Here is an 18,032-nt window from a genome sequence, read left to right as displayed (position 1 = left end):
CTTGTTGTTGAAGGTGAAGTGGATTGTGAGGCATAGGTCTACTAGTTTGAGAATACTGTCCTTGCTAATGGAGTTGGTGCTGTCAGGTGTTTGTGTCCTTGGTTTGTCTAGCAGTGAGGCCAGTGTTTCTTTGGCCAGGGTGATGCTTATTGATGTGAATAGGGCCATTACATTAAAGGAAACCATGACCTCATCATCCTCTAATTTGGTGTCTTTGATAATGTTCAGGAATTCCTAGATGGAGTGGTGTGAGTCTTCTACTAGGTATTTCAGTTTGCGTTGAAGCTCCTTCACTAGTCTGTATGTCAATGTGCCAGGAACTGAAGCTATAGGTTTGGTGTGGGGGGCCCTGTTTTGTGTACCTCTGGTAATCCATAGAAATGGTGTGTGTTGGATCCTTCAGGTTTCATTCTTTGGAAGTCTGTTTTGTTAACTTCACCTGCCTTGTGGAGTTTCTTCAGTGATGCTGTAATAGGGTTTTCTAGCTGTGGAGTCAGGTCCATTGCCACCTGTTGGTAGGTGTTGGTATCTGTGAGTAGTGTGTTTGCCTTTTCAATGTATTGTGTTGTGATCAGGATGATGGCCATGCGTCCTTTATCTGCTGGTAGGATTGCAATATTTCTGTTTTTTTCTGAGTATTTCCAGGGCTTTTCTTTCCAGTGTGTTGAGGGTGTTCCCTTTTTTCTTTCTGCTTAGTGTTGGTGCTACTGTCTATCTGATGGCCTGCTGGATTTCTTCAGTAAGTCTGTTGTCTTTCAGGGTTGATTCCTTTGCTGCTAGGAAGTCCTTTTTGACTGCTTCCCTGGGGTTGAAGTTCATCCCTCATACGAGGACGGCTTTTTCCGTGTCTGCAAGTATTCGGTCTTGACAGGTTCTTTATCCAAGTATCTGAATTGTCTGTGTTATTGCTGTATGTGAGCTTGTCCAGTTTTTCTTGTAAGGTTAGCCTGTTCTTTGTATTGGTCCACTGTTGTTTAGTGTTGATGGCTTGTTCTAGCGTACTTGTCCATTCCTGATCAGTTGCGTTGGTGTGCAGAGTTTTTTGGCACAAAATTTCCCGTTTGTATTTGTCGAATCGGTTGTGGGCATCATTTATCATTAGTCATAACATTCTGCAGTCGTTCTGTTCTGCTGATCTTTTGGCTTGTGGTATGTTGAGAAGTGGTTTGTATTTGACACATCGTGGTAATACCTGATTCTTGAGTCATTCGTGTAGGAAGTACAGAACCTATACCTATCAGGAAAGACTGAACAGGCTTCGCCCCCATGTTCTAGCAGACATCTGAAAGATAATGATTTGTTTGCAAAGATGTAACAAGTGTATTTCTACATGTGAGAAATTCAAAATGTGGGTCATAAGCTGGAGAGAAATAAATTCAGCAGCAACTTCTTTACCGAGAGAATGGTGAGAATGTGGAACTTGCTACCATAAGGAGAGGTTGAAGTAAATTGCATGCATGTATCTAAGGGGAAACTAGATAATCACATGAGGGAGAAACAATTAGAAGGATATGTTGATAGAATGACATGAAGTAGGTTGAATGAGGTATATGTGGAACCTAAACATTGGCATTGCCCCTTTGGGCTGAATAACCTGTTTCTGTGCTATAGATCGGATGTAACCCAATGTAAGAATGAGTCTCCTCTGAGGCAGGCTGGTATGACTATTGCACTTTAAGGGTACTGTTTGAACCTTGGCTGTAAATGAGCTTCTCTGTCTCAGCAGAAGCGATGTGATTTATGTGAGGTAATAAATTACTGCACTGGTCATGCTGTGACAGACTAGCCCCTGAAATAGTGAGAGGACAATGCCCATCTTCAGTAGCTGGAGCAAATCACTTTCAGACAACAGTCAGGAAATTATTGTGTTGCTTCAGCATGAACTTAAGAGCCTTATTTATTAATATCAATTCATGAGCACACAGAGACCAAACTTTAGTTTTTACAGCTGTTTTTAAAGCTTTGCCCTTTGAGAGACTACTTTGCTGTAAAACATTTAACAGTCAGTGACTCACACTGCAAACAGATGTGTGAAGAATATTAGCAGGTGCATGAGAAAATTTGATTTATTCACTTAAACTTATTGCACAATAGTCCCGTGTTGTTAAGTCTCGAAAAATCCAGGCAACAAATAATATCTGTATGTAAACGTTGTGCTAACAAAGGTGAGAGATGTGACAGGGGTCTCACAAACTTCATTGAGCTTTTGGAGCAAGTTACCAAAAAGATTGATGAGAGCAGACCAGTAGACATTGCTTACTTGGACTTCAGTAAAGCATTCGACAAGGTTCTGCATGGTGGATAATGAGTAAAGTTAGGTCAAAGGGGATTTGGGGTAAGCTTGCCAATCAGATACATAATTGGCTTAATGGCAGGAGACATTGCTTTTTGGACTGGAGGCCTGTCACCAGTGGTGTTTCACAAGGATCAGTTCTGGGTCCTCTTTAGTTTGTCATTTATATTAATGATTTGGATGAGAATATAGAAGGCATGGTTAGTGAGTTTATGGACGACACCGAAATTGGTGGCATAGTAGTCAGTGAAGGAGGTTTTCTCAGATTACAAAGGGATCTTCATGAAATGGGTTAATGGAATTCAATTTGGATAAATGCAAGGTATTGTATTTTGGTCCAACAAACAAGGGTAGGACTTATTCAATTCTTGGGTAGCATTGTAAAACAGAGGGACCGAGGGATTCAGGTATATAGTTCTTTGAAGTTTGTGTCACTTATAGACAAGGTGGTTGAAAAGGCATTTGGCACATTTGCCTACATTGCTCAATCCTTTGAGTTGGGAAGTCATGCTGACGTTGTAGAAGGCATTCTTCTTCTGGAATACTGTGTCCAGTTCCGGGGTCACCTAGTTATAGGAAGAGGGTTCAAAAGAGATTTATCAGGATGTTGCTGGGTATGGAAGGTTTGAGTTATCAAGAAAGGCTGGGACTTTTTCATTGGAATGTAGAAGCTTGAGAGGCAACCTTGTACAAGTTTATGAGGGGTATAGATAGAGTTAATAGTAGTTGTCTTTTCCCTTAAATGGGGGATTTCAAGACTAGGGGGCACATTTTTAAGGTGTGAGGTAGAGACTTAGAAAGAGCATGAGGGGCAAATTCTTACATAGAGGATGGTTCGTGTGTGCAATGATGGATGCAGGTACAATTACAAACATTTTAAAAACATTTAGTTAGGAAAGGATGGAGGGCCAGGACTAGTTTAGTTTGATATTATGGTCGGCATGGATTGGTTGGACCAAAACGTCTGTTTCCATGCTGTCTGACTCTATGAACACAAGGTTCCAATATCATTTGTGAAAAACAATTTAAAAAGTGGAAAATGGGCAGAAATCCCATTTCCTGAAGAAGGGCTTATGCTCAAAACGTCGATTCTCCTGTTCCCTGGATGCTGCCTGACTTGCTGCGCTTTTCCAGCAACACATTTTCAGCTCTGATCTCCAGCATCTGCAGACCGCACTTTCTCCTCTATGAACCTATGACTGGGTAACTTTCCATTCAGGCACCCACTGAGAAGATTGAAGGAGATTCTCTTAAATATCTAATTTTCACACATCTGTTTATAGGGCTGTGACCAAAAGTGTTTGATGGACAGTGTAGAGCAATCTTTACTCTATATCTAACCCCATATTGTATTTGCTGATTCCTGAAGAAGGGCTTATGCCCGAAACGTCGATTCTCCTGTTCCCTGGATGCTGCCTGACCTTTTCCAGCAACACATTTTCAGCTCTGATCTCCAGCATCTGCAGACCTCACTTTCTCCCCATATTGTATTTGCCCTGGCAATGTTTGATGGGACAGTGTAGAAGGAACTTTATATGTAACCCTATGCTGTCTCTGTCCTGGGAGTTTTTGTTGTGACACTGGAGAGAGCTTTATTCTGTATCCATGGTGTACCTGCCTGGGACAGTGTAGAATGAACTTCACTCTGTATTTAAACTGGCAGGTTTCTGTGTACACCAACAGGAATTTCAGCAAGTGAGGTTGTTGGTTTTCATTTGGCGCCATCTTGTGGTTATTGTTAAAACAATAAGCAATACTGCTGTTTGGCATTAGTCTGTGGAGGGGGAATGAAATATAAAGACAGGAGATTAGAAGAAAAAAGGAAAAAAAAACAATTCAAATATTAGTATTGATTCTTATGGAAGTAGACTGGTGTGGGATTTCTTCCCATTTTCCACTTTTTAATTTGTTTTTCACAAATGCCAGCTCTACCACAAAATGAAATTGGAACCTTGTGTTCACATGATTTTTAGGGATTGATGCCTAGCATCTCAAAGACACACATAATGGTGATGAATGGAACAAACAAAAGAACATTTAATTTGCAAGTTTATATCTTATACAATGCATTTCATTTTACTAGAAATCTGTACATCAGTAATACTCAATACCTATAGTTACCACAGCAGTGAGTCCTTACTTCTAACAACTAGAAATGGTATCTAACATAGAACACAACCTATGGCAATCAGATCAGGTAACAGCCACACGCAGATGTGATTTTGAGTTGTCTGTTTTCTCGGCTTTCAGCTTGAGTTTGGAGTTCTTAGGTGATATTGCACTCCAGTTGATACTTGTCTTTTTGTTGACAAAGTGCACTCGACCTATTGTATTACCTGGTACATAGCTGACAGAGTGCTTGGGGTGGAACCTATTTCTTCTTAATGTAGCTCCATATGATGTCATCACCTGTCAGGATTGTGGTTCTCTGTGAACTTTCAACACTTCTCCGAGATTCCTGTGGGTGTAAGACTCTTCTCTTTGACTGACATGGTGTGCAGGAAATACGGCACTGACATGATTATCATGACTGTCCCCCATCCTCTTCTTTCTTTGCTCCAGTTAACCTTTGATTGAAGATGATATTGTAAGGAGTTTCTCAAGCAAGTGGTCCTCACTAGCCAATAAGAAAAAGGATGTCAGCTGGAGACAGCAATTTGTAATGTAACGGAGTTACACATTTGGATATCTTCTCAAGTTTCTGTATATTTTCTGATCAGAGACGGCATCATTCTCACAATGTGCTCCACCATCTGTTGGAGAGAAGGTGTGAGGTAATGGACAGACTATTTTTGACATCCCCGAAGGTTTTTCAATGTACTTAAATTGAAGTCAGACATGACCCCCATCCATGCACTGAAAAGGCTGAACATGAAAACTGGGTATTTGAGGAGAAAGTGAGGTCTGCAGATGCTGGAGATCAGAGCTGAAAATGTGTTGCTGGAAAAGCGCAGCAGGTCAGGCAGCATCCAGGGAACAGGAGAATCGACGTTTCGGGCATAAGCCCGAAGAAGGGCTTCCTGAAGAAGGGCTTATGCCCGAAACGTCGATTCTCCTGTTCCCTGGATGCTGCCTGACCTGCTGCGCTTTTCCAGAAACACATTTTCAACTGGGTATTTGGAATGGTAACTGGCTATAAGTGATGATTTGGAGATGCCAGTGTTGGATTGGGGTGGACAAAGTTAAAAATCACACAACCCCAGTTTATAGTCCCTCAGGTTTAATTGGAAGCACTAGCTTTTGGAGCGCTGCTCCTTCATCAGGTGGTTGTGTTGGAGCGGTGCTCTGAAAACTAGTGCTTCCAATTAAACATGGTTATAAGTGGGTAGTTAACAGCAAACATGCTAATAGCAAATTGATCCTTGGAGTGGAAAGGTTATCATGCAGTTGAAATGACTACTTCTGTTTGGTATGATGTTCTTGCAAACACCAGAAATTTGTACAACTTTCAAAACGTCAGGCCAGAACATTGATTCATGAGCAAAATAACATGCTTTCTCAATCCTCATATGGTCCTGGTGAATTCCAGGATTCTGAGCCAGCAACAGCGAAGGAATGGTGAAATATTTACAAGTCAGGATGGTGAGTGGCTTGGTGGGGAACTTGCAAGTGGTGGTGTTCTGAGGTAACTGCTGCTCTTGTCATTCTAGATGGAAGGTGCTGTCTAAGGATTGTTGGTGAATTTCTGCAGTGCACCTTGTAGATAGTACACACTGCTGCTACTGAGCATCGATGATGGAGGGAGTGTTGCCAATCAAGCGGGCTGCTTTGTCCTGGGTGGGGTAAAGCTTCTTGAGTTTTGTTGGAGCTGCACCCATCTAGGCAAGTGAGGAATATTCCATCACAAGCCTGACCTGTGCCCTGTAGATTGGAAACAGGCTTTGGGGAGTTAGGAGGTAAGTTATTTGTCATAGTGTTCATAGGGTCTGACCTGCTCTTGTAGCCACTGAGTTCATGAGCTGATATCACTTGGGTTTCTGGTCAATGGTAACGCCCAAGATGTTGGTAATGAGAACTCAGTGATGGGAACACCATTGAATGTCAAGGGGTGGTGATTAGATTGTGTCTTATTAGAGATGGTCATTGTCTGGCATTTGTGTGGCATGAATGTTACTTGCCACTTGTCAGCCCAGGTCTAGATATTGTCCAGATCTTGTTGCATTTGAACATGGACTGCTTCAGTATCTGACGAGTCATGAGTGGTGCTGAACATTGTGCAATCATCGGCAAACATCCCAATTTCTGACTTTACGATGGGAAGGTTATTGATGAAGCAGCTGAAGATGGTTGGGCTTAAGACACCACCCTGAGGAACTCCTGCAGAGATGTCATGGAGCTGAGATGACTGACCTCCAACAACTATAGTCATCTTCCTACAATAATCATCTGACCAACGGAATATCTGGGCCATGATCTCCAGCATTGTGAAAGCTTCTTTCTTTTCAACATGTCAACCTGTTCAGCCAGAATGATAATATGGAATGGCTGCTCACAGACTGACGTGAATTCATATTATTCTGTCTCTTCTCTGGTTTGGTGTTTACTCATTTTGTGGATGGACAGATATCTTTGGTGGCGTTGAGATGAGTCCTCTCTTTTTTTTGTCTGTAAGTGACTTGTGTTGACAGCTCATATGTTGCTTGCTCTGCTTTATTGCTGTTTGGATGGCTTCATATTTCCAGTACACCATCTTTCTGTTTCCCTTTGGCTTGTCATGTAGGTCTTTTTGAATGCTGTTTTCTTTATTCTCACATGGGAGATCTGTATTGCTGGCTGGCCAACATTTATTACCTTTCTCGAGTTGCCTTTGAGAAGGTGGTGGTGGGCTGTCTTCATGAATTTGCTGCAATCCATGTGCTCCAAGCTGGAGCTTTTCAAAGACTATTAGGGATGGGCAATGAATTCCAGCCCAGCTAGCGAAGTCCACATCCTACAAGAGAATAAATTTAAAAAGCAACATTCCAGGAAGATCGTGTGGAGACAATAATTAACTGCATGATGCACTCAGACACCTCTACATTTGTGAAGTCACATTCCTCCCCTTTTATCCCTGGAGGTAAAAACCTTTCAATACTTGATTGCATCTGCAACCTCATTATCTAAAGGGCACAATACTATCATTTGTGGGATGTTAGAGACCTTCCAATTTTTTTTACTGGGCACCTGCTTGCCATGTGCTTTAATTTCCATTTATCCTAAGCATTGAGTCTCAGTCATGAAGTGGTAGCTGTTCACAGCTGGATGGGGGCCACATCCAGGTTCAAGCAACCACATGGTGGGCCTCAAGCTTTGAGAGAAAAGGGAGCCGCTGACACTGGGGCTATTTACTGCTGGTCAGGGATGGAGCGAGTGAAATCAGTCTGGGTACACCATCTCTTGTGCTGGTCTCACTGGGTACCAGCTGCTGCATACAAATGCAGTCCAGTTCTGTACAGTAGCATGTCAAGGAAACAGACATTGGAGTTTGACTCTATCCAAACAAACCAAAGGCATCTCTTACTTGAACCAGACAATATTTACATGCATTTGAGGCTTCAGGAGGGTCTGATAACTGAATGGACCCCCATTTAACTTCAGCAGAAAGACCCAGAGCCTTGGCAGCTGCCACAAGCTTCAGTCCGCCCCTCAGCACGTAGTCCTGGACCATGGAATGTGCCAGTCTGCAACACTCAGTGAGGGTCAACTTCTTGTTCTGGAAGACCAACAAATTTCGAGCAGACCAAAGAGCATCTTTCACCAAGTTAATGGTTCTCCAGGAGCAGTGGATGTTTGTCTCTGTGCATGCCCCAGGCAACAGGCCGTACAGCAGACTCCTATGTCATGGAGCTGCTCGGGACCAACCTTAACAAAAACCCCTACACTTTCCTCCAGACTTCCTTTGCAAAAGGCACATTCCAGAAGAAGATGTGTGACAGTCTCAAATCCACCACATCCCACCCCCCGCCCTGCAGCCACTACAAGGGCAGTGTGCGATGGCGCAGACCAACTGGTTGTACATAAAAGAATCACATCAGCAAAGCAATGTCTTGGTGCTTGTTGGAAAGTTCTGGTGATAAGGCATTCTGCCAAATGACTGACAGTCTGTCCAGGGAACCACACAACTGGATCCACCCTCTTCTTTTCCTTCAGGGTCTCGAGAACAGTACGTGCTGACCACTTCCTGGTGGACTTGTGGTTAAAGGTATTTTTCCTCCGCAAATTTCTCTATGAAGGACATGTGATGCAGAATGGTCCAACCACTTAGAGCATTCCACAGCAGTGAGGCCAGTCCCATCCTTCGCAACACCCAGGACAATTAGAACCTCAGTAAGTAGTGACACTCAGTGTTTGTGTACCAAGGTCTACACACAGGTCAATATTGCAAAAATATACTTCATTCATAGAAAGAAATCCTTGGTACATGTACATTTAATGGAGTCATTCAGATCTATACTCTGTTTACTTACAGAGAACAAATTAAGTCTTTGATGTTCACCATTCTCTATGTTTACAGTCAACCTCTTGGCATTAAGCTGAGGCATCAGCAAGGCCCAATTACTGAATGGACCCCCGTTATTCTTCAGCAGAAGGACCTTACACGGTAGTCTTTCCCCCCCTGTGCCTTTGTGGCAGCTGTCCCAAGCTTCACCGTGTCCCTCAGCACGTAGTCCTGGACCTTGCAATGTGCCAGCCTGCTACACTCAGTCAGGGTCAACTCCTTCAACTGGAAGACTAGCATATTTTGCGCAGACCAAAGAGTGGGAGGCAATGGCCAAGCTATTGTCACTGGACTGTTAATCCAGAGACCCACGTCACATTCTGGAAATCCAGGTTCAAATCCCACCATGGCAGAATCAATACAAAACCTGGAATTGCTGATTGTTGTAAAAACCCACCTGGTTCACTAATGTCTTTTATGGAAGGAAATTGCCATCCTTACCTGGTCTGGCCTACATGTGACTCCAGACCCACAGCAGTAGTTGACTCTCAACTGCCCTCTGGGCAATTAGGGATAAGCAATAAATGTTGGCCTGGACAGCGATGCTCTCATCCTGTGAATGAATTTTTTAAAAATCACCAAATTGATGGTCCTCCAGGCACAGTTGATGTTTGCCTCGGTGTGTATCCTGGGGAACAGACTATAGAACACATGGTTCTGGATCAGTGGTGCTGGAAGAGCACAGCAATTCAGGCAGCATCCGAGGACAGGCAAAATCGACGTTTCGGGCAAAAGCCCTTCATCAGGAATAAAGGCAGAGAGCCTGAAGCATGGAGAGATAAGCTAGAGGAGGGTGGGGGTGGGGAGAGAGTGGCATAGAGTACAATAGGTCAGTGGGGAAGGAGATGAAGGTGATAGGTCAGGGTGGAGAGGGTGGAGTGAACACATGGTCCCACATCATGGAGCTGCTCAGGACGAACTTCGACAAACACAACTGCATTCCTCTCCTTTGCATCGAAACATTCCAGAAGGAGATGTGTGACAGTCTCGTACCCTCCACAGCCACTTCAAGGGCAGCATGCGGTGGCATACTGAGTCCGGGCATGCATAAAGGATACCACAGGGGCCCTTCCCACCACCAGCCAAGTGATGTTCTGGTGCTTGTTTGAGAGTTCTGGTGATGAGGCATTCTGCCAAATGACTTTGACAGTCTGCAGGGAGCCACTCGACAGGATTCTCCGTCTCTTTTTCCCACAGGGTCTCAAGGACACTATGTGCTGACTACTTCCTGATAGACTAGCAGTCAAATATCTCCACAAAGGGCAGGTAATACAGAACGGTCTAACTACTTGGCGTGTTCTGTAGCAGTGAAGTCAGGCCCATCCTTCGCAACATTGGGGACAGGTAGAACCCCAACACATAGTAATACTTGGTGCTTGTGTACCGGATCCACGCACAGCTTGATGCAGCCACACACGAAATAGGGTAGCATTGGGTGTGTTTTTTTCCCCTTTGTCCTGGTCTTTTTACATGGTGTCCCTTCGGATTTGGTCCATCTTCAATCTCCACATGACGTGGAACATGGCTTGGGTGACTGCGGCAGCGCAGGTTCAGGAAATAAGCCACACCTGCGTCATGTTTTACAACACTGACAGTACCTCACACCCGATGACCAGGTGTGCTCCTATCTGCCCAGTTTCTGCCTCACTTTAGTGACATGCTCCTCCCAAGACTTGGTGCACACCCCAGCCCCTCTGAACCAAATACCAGCACCATCAAGTAGTCTGTTCTGATGGTGAAGGGGATAAAGGATTGGTCAGCCCAGTTTCCAAACAGCACAGCCTAGCTCTTGCCTCAATTTACCTTGACTCCCAAGGCCCGTTCAAACTGGTCACAGATGCACACGAATCTGTGTATTGACAGCAGATCCAAGCAGAAAACAGCGATGTCATCCATGTGCAGGAGGCCTTAACCTGTAGACCCCCGCTGCCAGGAATAGTCACCCCCTGATGGAATCGACAAATGGCTCTATACAACACACATAAAAAGCAGGAGAGAGTGGGTAACCCTGCCTGACTCGAGATCTGATTGGAAAGCTTTCTGATTCCCAACCGTTGATTGAAACTGCACTAATGTTGGTGTAGAGCATTCCGATCCAATTGCAAATTCCCTCCCCAAAGCTCAGTTTGAAGAGAACATCTCTCATGTACGTCTGCGATATCCAGTGAAAGGCTTTCTCCTGGTTCAGCCTGATGAAGCAGGTGTCCACTCCTGTTCTGCAAGGAGGAAATCATATCCCTGAGGAGCACGAGACTCTCAGCAATCTTCCTGTCCAGTACAGCACAGGTTCGATTGGGGGAATGACTGATCCCAGAGCATACCTGACCTGGCTGGCAATGATCTTTGACAAAATTTTGTTATCAATATTTACTGGTGAAATTGGTTGCCAACTTCTGATGTTCTCCGACCCCCTTTTCACTTGTAGATAAATATGATGATACCTTTCCTGATGGATTCATTCATGGTACCTGCCAGAAGCATCCGTCGTACACCTCCAGCAAATCCTGGCTGATCAAGTTCCACAGAGCAGAATACAATTTGGCCGGTAAGTCATCGCTTCTGGGAGTTTTATTCTTTTGAAAGGAGTCAAGGGCCTTGGTCAGCTCGTCCAGAGATACCGGCTGGTCTAGCCATTCCTGTGTGCTGTTGCCTAAAACCTTCATGATAGAGGACAGGAACAATTGGGAGGCTCCACTGTCAGTCGGCTTCATGTCATACAGTCTGGCACAAAAGGATTTGCTGATCCTCACGATGTCAGACTGAGATGACATTGCCGAGCCATCTTTTTCCTTCAGGCTGCTGAGCACAGAGCTCTCTCTGTGCACCTGCCGGTAAAAGAAACATGAGCATGTCTCATCCTGCTCCATGGAGCTGGACTGAAGATTAACTTGGAGACTTCCATGGTCTACACACAGGTGAACCTTTTTTTTATTTCAAAAATATACTTTATTCATAAATACTTTGATGATCTATACAACTGGACATGCCATACATATGTAAACATTCCATTTCTTTGCATACCGAAACAGAGTAATCATTCCTATTTACAGGTCTGTACGATTACATTTTTAGCTGAGGCGTCAGCAGAGCCCAAATTACTGCGTGGGCCCCCGTTCTTCTTTAGCTCGGAATAATCCCGGTCAAGTCGTATTCTCCCTGGCACATTCCAGAAGGAGGTGTGTGACAATCTCGTTCCCCCCACAGCCGCTTCGAGGGCAGCGCGCGGTGCGGCTGAGAGTCTGGGCGTGCATAAAGGATCTCACAGGCAGAGCCCTTCTCACCACCAGCCAAGCCATGTCTTGGTGCTTGTTGGAAAGTTCTGGTGATGAGGCATTCTGCCAAATGACTTTGACAGTATGCTCAGGGAACCGCTCGATAGGATCCGTCTTCTCCTTTTCCCGAAGGGTCTTGAGGACACTACGTGCTGACCACTTCCTGATGGACTTGTGGTCAAAGGTGTTTTTTCTTCATAAACTTCTCCATGAAGGACAGGTGATACAGAACGGTCCAACTACTCGGAGTGTTCCGCGTCAGCGAGGCCAGGCCCATCCTTCCCAACACCGGGGACAGGTAAAACATCAGTACGTAGTGACACTTGGTGTTTGCGTACCGGGGATCCACGCACAGCTTGATGCAGCCACACACAAAGGTGGCCATCAGGGTGAGGGTGGCATTGGGTGTATTTTCTTCACCTGCATTTCACCACAACTTGGAAGGGCTGGGGGTTGGGGGAAGGGGAGGTTCTGAGGTGCAGCTTGCTTCCCGCTCCTTCTCAGTCTGAGGAGGCATGGCTGCCAGCCACCATGTGGTGTCACCTGGGCTGAGGTCATGGGGGTCCAGGGTCAGGGAGGGGGCACAATTTGCTGCACGTGATGGGCAGCGTGAGCGAGATCTGCGTCACTTTAACACGTGACGCCTAGATTTGCATAGACTTCCGTGTAAACTGATATCATCAGCCTATCGTAGCCTGCTCTGGGATTCCACTTCCGGGTCAGAGTGTATCAAGATGGCGGCGCGCAGTGTTCGGTGTTGAAGAGCGGGAGGCCGAGATTTTGAAGGGGAGTGTCAGTGTGAAGCAAACTAGTTTACCCAGGAGCGTTATTTGATGGTGACTGACTTGAGTCTGGGTTTACTAAATCGGTCTTTGTTAGGGACACGGAGTCAAAACGGTCTTGATCTCAATGGGGGCGGGGACAGAGGGAGACACGGGGCGAGGGGGTGGACAGCCCCGGGTTTTAGCTGCTGGCCTGGGTCCAGTCGTTCCCTTGGAAGGTGCTGCTGCTAGATCTGCTGAGTTTTAATTTCATTAACTATACGGGTTCTAATCGGCAACTTCAGAGAGAAAATTAATAAAACTACAAACCAAGGAATCTCCAGATATGTTTATTTTGCTCATCTTTCTCCTCAGGTGTAAATTTGGAAGAGAACAATCATGGTGCATCTCTGTAAGTATGTTGCAATAAACAGAAAATCCCTTTCTAAGTTTAGTGCCCATGACTATGAGCTAGATTTCACTCCCAGCTTTGAGCTTAGTGATATTTGTTCATTTGGTTTTTCTTCCTGTGTTGATTAGTCCTCAGTATTAATGCTGCCCTTGCTGGATATCTCTCCCTGGGGAATTGAGAGGTCTGTGATGTTTGAGCCTCCTTCCTTTTCCCATTGCCTCCGTGAGATCTTAATTCTCTCCTGGGTGATTACTGTCTGTCCCTGTGCAGTGACCGTTCCTCATGAAACTCATTCTTAATGCTGTAGCAAATGTTTAATTGTTAGCCCTTCCAGCTATATTTTGGTTTTCCCACTTTATCTGACTCTGCCTGATGTCTAGCCCTGGTTGTGGCTAGATTTTGTCCAGTCCAACCCTGATGAATCCCATTAGGACCCTGTGATTCTTGCTGACCAGTCAGGTTGAAGTAGAAACTCCTAGACTTGTTTCAACCCTGAGGTGAACTTTCTTGCCTCTCTTGGGCCACTTAAAAAAATGTGCAAGCTTCCAATTGTTCCCTACCTTTATTCCTTTGCAGAATTTGTTTTCTCCCAAATAACATATCCCAGCCTCAGCATCCCACTTCACATCTTCCTTTCAAGGCTGTTGACTGTGTAATCTTTTGCACAATTCTATTTTCCATCTTCCTGTTCAGCACAAGGATCATCTTCAGTTTTATGAAACACCCAGACTCTTCAATTGCCCAATCCCACAGCACTCCACTGTCAGTTTTCTGACTATATAGAGTCATAGAGATGTACAGCATGGAAACAGACCCTTCGGTCCAACCCGTCCATGCCGACCAGATATCCTAACCCAATCTAGTCCCACCTGTCAGCACCCGGCCCATATCTCTCCAAACCCTTCCTATTCTTTTATATCTTTCCCCTCTCACTCTAAACCCAAGCCCTCTAGTTCTGGACTCCCCCACCCCAGGGTAATGACTTTGTCTATTTATCCTATCCATGTTCCTCATAATTTTGTAAACATCTATAAGGTCACCCCTCAGCCTCCGACACTCCAGGAAAACAGCCCCAGCTTGTTCAGCCTCTCCCTGTAGCTCAAATCCTTGAACCCTGGCAACGGCCTTGTAAATCTTTTCTGAACCTTTGCAAATTTCATATCATCTTTCCAATAGGAAGGAGACCAGAATTACACGCAATATTCCAACAGTGGCCTAACCAATGTCCTGTACAGCCGCAACATGACCTGTCAACTCCTGTACTCAATACTCTGACCAATAAAGGAAAGCATACCAAATGCCTTCTTCACTATCCTATCTACCTGCGACTCCACTTTCAAGGAGCTATGAACCTGCACTCCAAGGTCTCTATGTTCAGCAACACTCCTTAGGACCTTGCCATTAAGTGTATAGTCCTGCTAAGATTTGCTTTCCCAAAATGCAGCACCTCGCATTTATCTAAATGAAACTCCATCTGCTACTTCTCAGCCCATTGGCCCATCTACGTTATATGGCAGCTTGGCAAAGTTGTCAGTTGTTTCTCAAGCATTTTATGAACACTTTGCTTCCATCAGTGATAGTATTTCAAACATGGCAGTTGCATAGAGTAGATCTGAAACTAAAGCAGTGGATTGAATTGACTATTGAAACTGTACTTGATGTTGTTTGGTCATTGGGGTGGGATGTTTAGCTCTGGACTGAAGGTGAGAAGCTTGCCATTCCATAAGACCCTCCGATGTCGGAGCAGGAAAAGGCTAATCAGTCCATCCAGTCTCCTCTGCCACTCAATGAGATCCTGGCTGATCTGATAATCTTCGCCTCACTTTCCTGCAAAACCTTTTGATTCTTGTATTGGTTTAAGAATCTGCTTCAGCCTTGAATGTACTTAATGACCCAGCCTTCTGCAGTAAAGTATTTAACATATTTACTACCCTCTGAGGAAAGAAATTCCTCCTAATCTCTGTGTCTCACGTAAGTAGCACCTTCTTCTGAGATAATGCCCTCTGGTCCTAAACTTTCCCACAAGGGCAAAGAGCCTTTCTGTGTCCACTCTGTCAAGTCTTCTAAGAATCTTGTGTGTTTCAATAAAGTCACTTCTCGAGCTTCTAGCCACCTGAAAGAGTTCGTCAGAGTAAATTTCACAGGCATGATTTTCCCTTCATGAAGCAATGCTGACTCTGCTTGCTCATATTAAGCACTTCTAAATGCCCTGCTATTATGTCCTTTATAATGGACGGTAATATTTTCCCATTGACCGGTGTTAGGCTAACTGGCCTATTGTTACCTTTTTTTTGTATTGCTCCTCGTCCTCCAATAAATGTGTTACATTGGCAATTTTCTGTATCTTCTGGAACTTTTCAGAATCAAAAGATTTTTGGAAGCTTTCCACCAGAACATTCACTACCATTGTAGTTACTTCCTTTAATATCGTAGGGTGCATCTCAACAGGTTTTTAGCCCCATTAGCTTCTCTCCTTTTTTCCCTAGAGATAGTTGTTGTATTTATATCCTCTCCTCCTTTTGCCCTTAATTATTTCATAATTTTGAAATACTACTGCTGCCTTCTACTGTGAAGAATGATGAAAGTATTTATGCAATTCCTCTGCCATTTCCTGGCTCCCGATCATTAATTCTCCATCCTTGTTTTCTTAGTGACTTGTGTTCACATTGGCTTCTCTCTTTTTATTTTTTACATAATTAAAGAACTCTTGCTGTCCATCTTGACATCCATTAGAACCCTGGGATCTTTTCTATCCGTCTGAACCACTGACCTCTTCACTGCGGTCCCTGATGGAGGGTGTCTCTTTCAACCTACCCCACCAGTGTCTACCTGTTCAGGTCTTCTGGCATAGTCAGAGGATAAAGCTGACCTCTCCAACTTTGTTTAAAGGTGCCTTGAAGCTTCTGCTTTTTGACCTCTGTATTCAGCCACTGCTTAGTGCCCTCACCCTCCACCCATATTGGTGTTGTGTGGAGTGCTGTGTGACTGATTCTGGTTCCATGTACACTTAAGCATGTGTCATCTCTTTTTTTTTTCAGCCTCGAATCTTTACAAATATTATCACCGGGGGTTTGTGTGTATACGCCTGGCTTTGGGCGGCTGTACAAATCGACCCTTCTATCGAATTGTTGCAGCGCACAACAAGAGGGCCAGGGATGGCAAATATCTGGAGCAGCTCGGCTCATATGACCCGATGCCAAACATCTTCAATGAGAAATTAGTCAGTTTTAACTTCGAGAGGATCAAGTATTGGCTGGCCTGCGGGGCGCATATGACAAAGCCTGTTGAAAAACTATTAGGTAAAAGGGGAAAACTATTAGGTTTTTTAACTTCCTAATTATATCGAAAGCTCTCGCCTCCTTCCCACATCACCCACCCATTCTTATTTCAGAAGCTGGAGTTTCAACATCTAACACTGGTAGAGCACATTGGTATCATTTTACATCCTGACCCCCCTGCTCTCTTTGACAGTTGGGCATTAGTAACTGCAAACCACCTGCAATGCCAACTAAGCCAATAGTATACAACACACTCGGTAATGACAATAACTGGTGCTGTTCCCTGCTGTGCCACTAGGGAGTGCAACTGCCCATTTCTTTTTAGTCTCTATATTGATTGTGATCCCCTCCTTCCTGAATAAAGAATGTGAGCATCTGTGCCTTTTGAAAATATTATGTGAGGGGGGCACAAGGAAGTTGCAAAAGATACAGACAGGTGAAGCAAATGGACAATACAGTGGTAAGTGGAGAATAATGTGAATAAGTATAAAGTTCTCATTGGTTGTAAGAATCGAAAAGTCGAATTTTGAAAGGTGTGAGACTTGGGTTGATTTTGAGTGGCACCTGATGTGCCAGAAGGTAGCGTGCAGGTACAGTGATTAATCAGGAAGGCAAATTGCACTTTGCCATTTATTGCAAGGAGAGTGACTTACAGGAATAAAAACATCTTGTTACATTTGTGCAAGCCTTTAGTGAGACCACACCTGGAATTGAGTACAGTTTTGGTATCTGTATATAAGGAAGAATATGCTTGATTTTTGTTGCAAATGTTCACTGGGCTGGTATGAGGAGGCTTTTCTATGACAAAGGAAATTGGCCTCTACTCTCTGTAGTTAAGAATGAGAGATTAGATTAGATTCCCTACAGTGTGGAAACAGGCCCTTCTGCCCAACCAGTCCACACTGACCCTCTGAAGAGTAACCCACCCAGACCCATTTCCCTCTAATGCACCTAACACTATGGACAGTTTAACATGGCCAATTCACCTGACCTGCACATCTTTGGAATGTGGGAGGAAACCCACGCAGACACTGGGAGAATGTGCAATTCCAGTCACCCAAGGCTGGAATTGGACCCAGGATCCTGGTGCTGTGAGGCAGCGGTGCTAACCACTGAGCCACCGTGTTGCCCCAATCTGAAATTTGATAGGGAGAACTAACCATTTGGATAAAGAACTGACTCAAAGGTAGAAGACAGAGGGTGGTGGTGGAGGGTTGTTTTTCAGACTGGAGGCCTGTGACCAGTGGAGTGCCACAAGGATCGGTGCTGAGCCCTCTACTTTTTGTCATTTACATAAATAATTTGGATGCGATCATAAGAGGTACAGTTAGTACGTTTGCAGATTACACCAAAATTGGAGGTGTAGTGGACAGCGAAGAGGGTTACCACAGATTACAACAGGATCTGTACCAGATGGGCCAATGGGCTGAGAAGTGGCAGATGGAGTTTAATTCAGATAAATGCGAGGTGCTGCATTTTGGGAAAGCAAATCTTAGCAGGACTTATGCACTTAATGGTAAGGTCCTAGGGAGTGTTGC

General features: G+C 44.5%; 1 protein-coding gene across 2 annotated transcripts in view; it reads left to right on the top strand.

Annotated features, from left to right (window-relative positions):
• The first annotated feature begins 12,801 nt into the window (after window positions 1–12,801).
• The window catches only part of mrps16 (mitochondrial ribosomal protein S16), a 9,002-nt gene continuing 3,771 nt past the window's right edge, over window positions 12,802–18,032 (top strand). The window contains exons 1-3 of one of the 2 annotated variants that reach the window (XM_043675949.1): window positions 12,802–12,879; window positions 13,180–13,216; window positions 16,255–16,515. In XM_043675949.1, the coding sequence (XP_043531884.1) occupies window positions 13,204–13,216; window positions 16,255–16,515 (274 nt within the window). In that variant the 5' untranslated portion in view covers window positions 12,802–12,879; window positions 13,180–13,203. The remainder of the gene's footprint in view (window positions 12,880–13,179; window positions 13,217–16,254; window positions 16,516–18,032) is intronic. The other variant, XM_043675950.1, reaches the window with a different exon arrangement.

The sequence above is a fragment of the Chiloscyllium plagiosum genome, chromosome 34 (assembly GCF_004010195.1).
Source record: "Chiloscyllium plagiosum isolate BGI_BamShark_2017 chromosome 34, ASM401019v2, whole genome shotgun sequence".
Classification (NCBI taxonomy): domain Eukaryota; kingdom Metazoa; phylum Chordata; class Chondrichthyes; order Orectolobiformes; family Hemiscylliidae; genus Chiloscyllium; species Chiloscyllium plagiosum.
The sequence above is the reverse complement of the archived record's forward strand: the minus strand, read 5'-3'. Positions and strand labels throughout refer to the sequence as shown.